Source organism: Pteropus vampyrus, unplaced genomic scaffold (assembly GCF_000151845.1).
Source record: "Pteropus vampyrus isolate Shadow unplaced genomic scaffold, Pvam_2.0 Scaffold18, whole genome shotgun sequence".
NCBI classification, from domain to species: domain Eukaryota; kingdom Metazoa; phylum Chordata; class Mammalia; order Chiroptera; family Pteropodidae; genus Pteropus; species Pteropus vampyrus.
In genome coordinates, this window is record NW_011888799.1 from 2,996,371 (window position 1) to 3,005,532 (window position 9,162).

The 9,162-nt window shown below is 40.9% G+C and overlaps 1 protein-coding gene across 10 annotated transcripts in view; it reads right to left on the minus strand.

Annotated features, from left to right (window-relative positions):
* Positions 1-9,162, minus strand: part of KIF6 (kinesin family member 6) — a 412,344-nt gene that overhangs the window by 202,285 nt on the left and 200,897 nt on the right. Inside the window, exon 1 of one of the 10 annotated variants that reach the window (XM_023527560.1) lies at positions 1,332-2,037. The exons of the other annotated variants lie outside the window; for them this stretch is intronic. Coding sequence (XP_023383328.1) covers positions 1,332-1,398 — 67 coding nt within the window. The 5' untranslated portion in view covers positions 1,399-2,037. Of the gene's footprint in view, positions 1-1,331; positions 2,038-9,162 lie in introns of those variants that run through there. 10 annotated transcript variants of the gene reach the window in all.

The window sequence follows — 9,162 nt, forward strand, 5'->3', positions numbered from 1 at the left end:
TTTCAAGTGTACAGTACATTGGTTAGACATCTATATAGCTCATAAAACAATCCCCCCAATTGCTCCCTCTTTGGCCCTCTACCTAGCCAACATATGAATGCTAACTGCATTCCCTATGCCGTGCTAAAAAGTCCTTCTATAGGCTGCACACAGCAATTGGGTCTGTCTTAATAAGAGACTCTTTGGATTGATGCGTCATTTACCAGGAAGCCAGCTGACTGTGGTTGGTTCCCTGACCCCTTTCCCACTCTTTTCTGACCTCTATAATCCCAGGAGTTAACTTCAGTTAAATGACAGCTGTACCTGACTTGGAGTAAGCCCTGGGAGGAAGGAAGCTAAGAGCAGCAACATTTCTGCGTAGGAAATTTCATTTTTCTTTTTCTCTCTTTGTGCCCCTCTTCCTCTATTACCAGTGTGTCTGCTCTCCAGGCTTCTAGAAAACAGGCCTCCACTGCCATAGTACCCCATCCACATGTGTCATTTCCTCAAATTATCTCTGTTTATCTAAGCTGAGAAAGGAGTTGATGAAATGAAATGCACTAAGGTAGAATGATGCATATTTCTATAGCTTAACCTTTAAAAGGTTGTTATCTCATTTACCCAAATGAAGCTGAAACTGAGGCAATTTCAGGCTAGGGGAGAAGAGGGATATTTTGAGCAGAGCATCCCCATCCCCCGCCAGAAGTCTTTACTGTGGGATTAGGAAAGGGTGGAAAGGAGAGAGGGTTATACTGAGAATCCAGGCTGCAGCAGGGGTCAGCTGACCATCTCGCGTCTTAACCTTTGGCAGATTTGGTGTGACAGTGAATGGCACAGATAGAAGGGAGTTCTTCTCTCTGGATATGTTAGACACATATACAGCACTGTCACATGCCTGTACTTGGTAAAAAATAGGGTTTTAAATCCCAGAGTCAATCCTCTGTCAAACAAAACTATTCCACAAAAATGGTTAATTCAACACTGAACCAATGAGCCTGGGAATAATGAGGTCCTGTGGGTTCTGTTTGCTAATAGCAAGAATTGATTATTTCACACTGCAAATGTAATTACATTGGAAGGGGTAATGAGCAATGAAGTTATGAAAGGAATATAGTAACCAATTAGGTTTTTACTTCTGCTTAGAATTTTTTTAAGAAGCCTATCCATTGTATATCCAAGCTAACATAATCAGTTTAACAGACCTTGATGAGTTTGGAGAGAGCAATAGACCGGTAAATCCTGTCTATCTCCCTGTAGGACCTTATCAAAAGACTATCTTGAGCCTTGGTGAGAAAAATCACAGAAAAACCCACATTAGGCAGAGCATCGCTTTTCCATTATCTCATACATACCAAATGCTGTTCTGATCCTGCTTGTGTTTACAGAATAAAGTGGGCCAAAGGAATTCATTGAAATCATAAAGGGCAAGAGAAATGCTAGAGGATAGCAACCCGGTAGCTGCTAGACTTAATGGAATGGAAAAAAATTGAAATTTAACCTATGAGTCAGTAAATCACCATTTAGATAGTTCTGGACCAGTAAGTATGGCAAGACATTTGTTTAATTTAGTACAGACTAAGAACAGGACAGGACGTACTAGAAAAGCACACACACAGAAAATGAAAGAGTTGGTGTATGCACATGTATGCGATGTGTTACGTGTGTGTGTGTGTGTGTGTGTGTATGTGTATTGTGTGAGCGTCTGTGGTGTGTACGCATGAAAGTATAAGTTCATACACATATATCTGCATAGCTGTGATTGGTGGAAATCATTTAGAGTCACTCTGTTATCTGTGTTAAGTGATGAACATTGCAGACTAATAGTTAAAAAAGGCTCAATTGCTTTTTCTCATGTCATATCAGTGGGCTGTAAAACACTGAGGTAACAAATGTCATTGAGATTTTACTGTAATATGGGAGAATGACTGAGCAACATAAGACTTGAAATATAAAGTACTATACTATAGTCTTATAAAAGAATATGTCAGGCATTAGCTTGTGATCACTAATATAAATTTCTACTGAGAGGAAAAGAAAAAGATACCATGCCTACCTTCAAAGTCCAAATGGTGCTTACACCTCAATTACACTGTTTGGTTGTGAGGCCTGAAGGGTAAGCCAATTGTTACATAGCACTTCTTGGAAGGACCATTGTCTTACTCCCATTAAACTCTTGTAGGTAAGGTCACTCGTGTGCTGCAAAATGTCACTCAGACCATCAGATGGTAAATGTTGAGCTTCTAGAGAAATAAAACTTCTAAAAAGAGATATGTAAACCAACTCAACAACATAACTAGAGAGGGGAATCCCATCACCTAAAAACTCAGGGTAGCCTTGAGTTGATTTTCATCATACGGTGAAGATGAAAAAACCACAATGTTAAAGGTTAACTTCCCTTTGATATATCTGTCCACTTCACAAAGACATATGGCATCATGCACAGAACTAAGCCCTGGAAGGTTCTACATCTAGCTGCCTTTGTAAACATTGGTAGGCTATCCTGATTGTATGGTTAGTCAAGTTAGAGTGGAGAGTACTTCGGTGAAGGAAAGTAGTATATATAATAGCTCTATTTTGGTTTGTCAGAAGGAGGAGACTAGGCTCAGAGTATTTCTGGGGACCTGAAAATTTTCCAAAGAAGTAAGTCATATTATTAATGAAAGTATTGGTTTCGAAACTTATTTCCCCAAATAACCATATATAAATAAATGACTGGGCCCTAAGAATACACTCACAACAAGATATGGAGTTTATCATGCCATAGTCTGAGTCAGTACTAGGCACTGACAATAAATGGAAAGAATAAATAGCTGGATACAGTAATACAGTAACTCTACTTGTAGCAAAATATGTTCATGCAGAGTACTGTACAGCAGGTTTTTCAGTGTCCCACTGAACACAGTACACTGTAAGATGTTGACAGGCATCCTGAGGCAAAAGTTTGAGAAACATTATGTACTATAATACCCCTATCCCCCTACTGGGACCAGAAACCTGGAATTCCACTAGTCTAGGAAGAAATAGATGAAGGACAAAGGAAAAAATGGTACTAACATGAAAATCAACTCCACTTGCCTCCCCGCCACCACCCAAAAGGGGAGCCCTGCAGCAGTCTTGTATGCTAATGGACACATAAGGCCTCCTTATTCCTCTTCTGGATCAGTTCCTTAGAAGCTACCTAGAATCCCAAAACAAGGAAACATCACAACGAAGAAAAGGGCCAGAGGTAGTGTTGTCAGATAAAATATAGGATTTGCCAGTTAAATTTGAATTTCAGATAAAGAATGAATAACTTTTTAGTATTCATTCTAAGTATGCCCCAAATATTGAATGAGACCCACTTACACTAAAAAAAAAAAAAAAAATTATTGTTTATCTTAAATTCAAATTGAACTGAGTGTCCTCTATTTTTAGGCATACCTCTTCTGTCAGTTTCAGAACAGTGCTCAACACAAAAATTTTATGAGGCTCAAGATGTTCAAAAAAATGGGTTGCTGTAGGATTATCACAAAATCTGTTTACCAAAAGAACGCAAAAGATTCATGAGCATAACTAGAAACGAGGGAATGAGATGAGGAGACAGATCATCTTGAAATACAGCTGGAGGGGGTGAAGCAGTATTTCTGAGCAAAGCTTTCTGGCTGAGGGAGGTTAAGAGGCAGAGTAATAGATGACAAAAGGTTTTTCAAACAATGGCTGAGGTTCTAATAAAAAGATTAATTTTGTATGTGTACAGCAGAGAAAGGCTTATTGTTTCCAATTGTGGCCTTTCCCATAATAGCCACTCACCAACCTAAGCACATATACTGATTGCAGTAAATATTAACAACATAATCATAAACATGAAAACTAGTGAAACTTAAGTGTAGTAGGAGCAAAGTGGTAAATCCTGGCTTGGGTTGTCAGAGCAATGGATAGATGTTTTATAAAGATCATATCTTATGCTATAAATAAAGTCGGGGTTTGTCTATCATGTTTCCAAAATACATTCCCTCCTGAACACACTGACAGAAACCATTTTCATCTTTGTTGGTATAAATCCCAGAAAATCATATCTGCAAAAGGAAGTGCTGATAGAATTCTCAAACTCCAGGGTGAAGGCAAGTGATGTAGCTCAGTGCAATTATTGTCTCTTGTCGCAGGATGAAGTCTGATTATGTTATGGCCATGGGAAGCAACAGAGTTAAAACTGTCAGACAGAAGGTTTAAGGATTCCCAGCTCTGTGCCTGACCCAAATCAAACAGACCAGAAAAAGGAGTCTTCTTGATTCAATTCTATTTCTCTTACTTTATGTCTCTATGTTACCTCCAGAGGGGGCTCAGGAGAGGCCTCTGAATGGTGAAGACTTATTTAGGAGCTTACAATTTAGGAAATACAATACCCAATTTATAAATATCTGACTTAGGAATGACCCATATCTCCAAAGCCACAAAATTACTGCCACTGATGCAAGAGCAGCCCACAAGTCGATGCCCCCATCCCTAGGAAAGCTGTTGCTACTGCTGGAATCAACCAGAACTCCATCAACAGAAGAGGATATGGGAGCCATACTAACTGCCTCCCCACAATGTTGGGAAAACTCTAACTGAAAGAGATTTTCCAAAGCCTTTCCAACCCTTTCCATGCTGTATCTTTATCCTAACCTCACAGGGTCCTGTGATTTCACTGGGAGTGGAAAATTCCAGAAGCCAGCTGATCTTTCCCTCACCCCAATTCCAACACATCATCCAGGGAGACGGCAAATCAAAGGGAATCTGTAGAAGCATACTATTTAAAAACCAATAAGAGATTGAATTTTCTACACTCACTGGGCCTGCAGCCTCAAGAATAATCAATCCTACCATGACTTTTATCCCTGTCTTCTTTAGCCACTCACCAAATGCAAGCCCCTCTAGGCAACTGTCATCTCACATGTTATTCTTTACCTCCTTGTCCTACCTCTATCTCATCTCACCCATTCCTCCTTCCACTTCTAGCCTTCCTGAGAACATGTCCTACTTCACCCTCTGGACCCCACATTCCATTGTTAATTAGTCTCTCCCACATGCTCAATATTCTCGAACATCTCCTTCGCCTCTTTCTCTTCACTGAAATCTGACATTTTCCTAAAGGAAAACTGCCTTATCTGGAGCTGTCTCAAGTAGCGGATGTTCATTCTCCTACAATATAAATAACAGAAAGGCCAAAGATAGTATTAGTCTTCATCTGACTCACAAATGCCATTTCAAAATCATGATTTTTTAATGCCAAGGCCAAAATTTTTCCTCTTTAGAGATTTTTGCCACTTAGTCCTGCTCTCTCTGATGCTAAAATTTAAGGCTACTCAGTATACATTGGTCCAATGAGTGAATAACCACCCAGCTACCATAAGCAGATTTGTGCTTCTGGCTCAGGGTTTTCTTTTCCACCCCATTTCCTGCCAATATTCTGAATGACTTCAACATCACAGAGAAACTCCATTTTACAATCTTAGCCTCAAAGTGAGGCTACCTCCAGTAATCTGTGTGACCATTCCTGGCTCACTTCCTTACCTCCTACTCTTCAATCTGGTACAGGGAGCTTTTTGCCTCCACACTCTTTGAAATTGCTTTGGCAAATGTCACTGATCGCTTCCCATCCAAATCCAATAGACTTTGTAGTTCTCATATAACTTGACTACTCTGCAACATTCGATACTGTTAACCACATCCATCTCCTTGGAACTCAATCTCTAGCCTGGCTTCTGAGATCTCACTCTCTCTTGACTCTCTCTTGCCTCTCCCAATTCTCCTTTGCTAGTTCTGCTTCAGACTACTCCATTAATACTGCAGATCCTTAGTGTTCTGCCGTTGGTCCTTTTTTCCTTGCTACGCATCTCTTTGGATCACCTTATCCTCTCTCTTGGCTACAAGTCCATGATCCATATTTCTAATTAACTTGTTGTCTTGAGCATTAAAGTTATGTATTTAATTAGTTTAGATTCCTTTCAATTACTCATTCTCAACATATCCATAATTAAACTAATAAACTCTCCCTCCAAACCTGCTTCTCTTCATGTATTCACTGCCTTGGTAAATGGAACCATATCCACTCAGAAACCTGAGAATTATCCTAGACTGACTGTTCATCTCATCTCCATTCTAATCAGTTGCAAATCAGTTCTCCTTCCTATGTACCTTTTACACATTTCTCAGATTTTCAATTCCTACTGTGGCTGGTTTGATTCAGGCCCCAATAATTTTTTATCTTGAGTGCTACCACATCCTAGCTACCTTCCTTCTAGTTTCCAGTTACTTAGTACATTGCTCTCAGTGATCTTTCTTTAACAGAACTCTGACCACATTACTCCCCTGTTATAAAGCCATAATGGCTCCCAACTGCCAAAAAAAAAAAAGTTCTAAATTTGAAAGCATGGCTTATAAACTTCTCATGAGCTGGTCCTTTTTTCAGATTTATTTCTTGCTAAACACTATCCTATCCACATAAACCCTGTAATCCAGCCAACCCAGATGTTTGAACATCACAAACATACTTTTCTTCCCTCCTCTATTCATTCTGCCAGACATAAATGCAATGACTCTTTGAAGATTTTATTCATATACCACCTCTCCCACGCAGGCTTTCCTAAACCTACCCAGGAAAAGTTGACCAGACCCCTTCCATGTCCCATGGTACTCTCTATGCATGTTCACCACAGGTCCCTCTGCTAGACTGAAAACCCTTTAACAAATAGTAGGTCACTTTCATCTTTTAATTTACCATTCCTAGCACAATGCCAGCTAAATAGCCTAAATTCAGTGAATGCTGCTAATTAAATGAATTAATAGTAGCCATTGCTCCTTCAGCTAGGGATAGTGTTTCATGTTCCTCACAGCCTCTGTGGTAGAATGTCTTACATTCACATCTCATCTAGAATGGCACAGTACTTCATATGTTCTAGAGAGTAAATATATAATTGGTGAAAGAGAAATGTTTTATTGCCATGTTTGGAAAGACCGCATGTGCATGTGCATATATGCATGCATGCACATGTGTGTGTGTGTGTGTGTGTGTGTGTAAGACAGAGAGCAAGAGATCGAGAGAGAGCGAGAGAGAGGGAAAGAGGCAGAGAGAAAGGATACCTTCTGTTTCTCTGACGACAGAGTGATAGGGCATGGGTCCCTGGCATCCCACATAGCAATGCAGAATATATTTTGTCATGGAAACAATGCTAAAAATAGTGACTACACAATTCCTATATTTATTTGGCTTTATGGGTCATAATACCAAAGAGCTACATTATAGGTTATAAAGTTATATAATTCAGTTAAATTAAGGACTACATTGGTATTTTAGGTGTTGTGGAAAACTTACTACCTGTGGTGCATACTGTGATGTGCCATCCAGATACCCCTTAAAGAATTAAGGACCTTAAGAATAAAATACCTAGGGATTTCCAGGTGAGATGGTGAAGTAGATAAAAGCTGTCCTTGCCTCCTCTCATGACCACATCAAAATTACAGCTAAACTACAGAACAAAAATCATTGAAAATTGCCTAAAGTCTAGCTGAACAGAAGTCCTACAACTGGGGACATACAGAAGAAGCCACCTTGAGACTGGCAGGAGGGGTGGAGACACAGAATGAACTGGTCCAACACTTGCGTGTGGCAGTTACAAATCAAAAATTATATCTCCGCTGCAAAGGTCCTCCCTAGAGGAGTGAGAGGTCCCGGCTTCACACCAAACTCCCAAGCCCAGGGTTCTAGTGCCAGGGAGAGAAGTCCCCACAAAATCTAGATGTGAAAAATCAGCAGAGATTGTGACTGAGTGAGACAGAGAACTGCTGAAGTCCCAGGTGTTCCTCTTAAAGGGGTGTACATGGACTTATCCACTGATGAACTCACTTGTTCTGAGCTCCAGTGCTGAGACAGCAGCTCAAAAGGCACCAAAGACATACAGGGAGGAAATGAATTGTCTGGCTTCAGGGCAAGAGTTGGAGGGGCAGCTTTCTCTCAGATAGAAGTGTTGGCAGAAGCTATCGTTTCTTTGTTGAGCCTTCCCACTCCGGGAATGCAGAAGCAGACAGTCACCATATCTGAGTCTCCATCAACCTGGCTAACAGTGGTTGCCAGGCCTGATCATTCCCTGAGATCCTGCTCCACCTGACTTGTGGGTCCATCCAACCTGCTTCCAGTTCTTTTCTATACAAATGGCCTGTCTTGACTCATGCTATGGACTTTTGTAAAATCTCTCAAAGGTTCACAAAACCCAAACAAGCATCATCAAGCCTTGGCATGCCCTGTACCTCTTGCTGAGCAGCCCCATTCATGGAACTAGCAGCATCTAGCCTTGGTTAGTGGCTTGGCCCCTCAAGGCACCTCCAAGCCCGGCATGGGTGTGGGTCATCTGCAGATTGCTTGGTGGACTCATGCCAGATGGACCTAGGCTGTAGCTGGTCCTGGGGCCAGCATGCCCGGTGGCTAGCTTCAGACTGAGCTGGAGCACCAGTTGGAGATGCATCCAAAGATGACACACCCAAAGGGCAGACTGGGAAGGCACCAAAGCCTTGCTAAAGTGAATACTGCTCTGTAGGATGAGCACCTGCACAATAGCTCCTCCACTGTAGTCACCTGCCAGTACTCACAACCAATCAGCCCAAGGGTCAACCTCTCTCACTGACATGCAAACAGCAACCAAGGCTCAACTACAACAAGAGGGCACACACAACCTATACAAGGGACACATGTGGAGCACCCAGCTCAAGTGACCAGGGAAGACTGTGCCACTGGGCCCCAGAGGATACCTATTACATAAGGCCACTCAACTAAGACCAGGAGACATAGCAGCCCTACCCAATACATAAAAATAAACATAGGGAAGCAGCAAAAATGGGGAGACAAAGAAACATGTTCCAAATGAATGAACAGAACAAAACTCCAGAAAAAGAACTAAACAAAATGGAGACAAGCAATTTACGAGATGCGGAGTTCAAAATGCTGTTTATAAGGAAGCTCAATGAACTTAGGGGAAGAGTAGATGAACTCAGTGAGAACTTTAACAAAGAAATAGAAAATGTAAAAAAGAATCAGTCAGAAATGAAGAATATGATGACTGAAATAAAGAATACATTAGAGAGAAGCAATAATAGATTAGATGAAGCAGAGGATCAAATCAGCGATTTAGAAAATACAGTAGAAGAAAACAGCCAGAATAGCAACAAGAA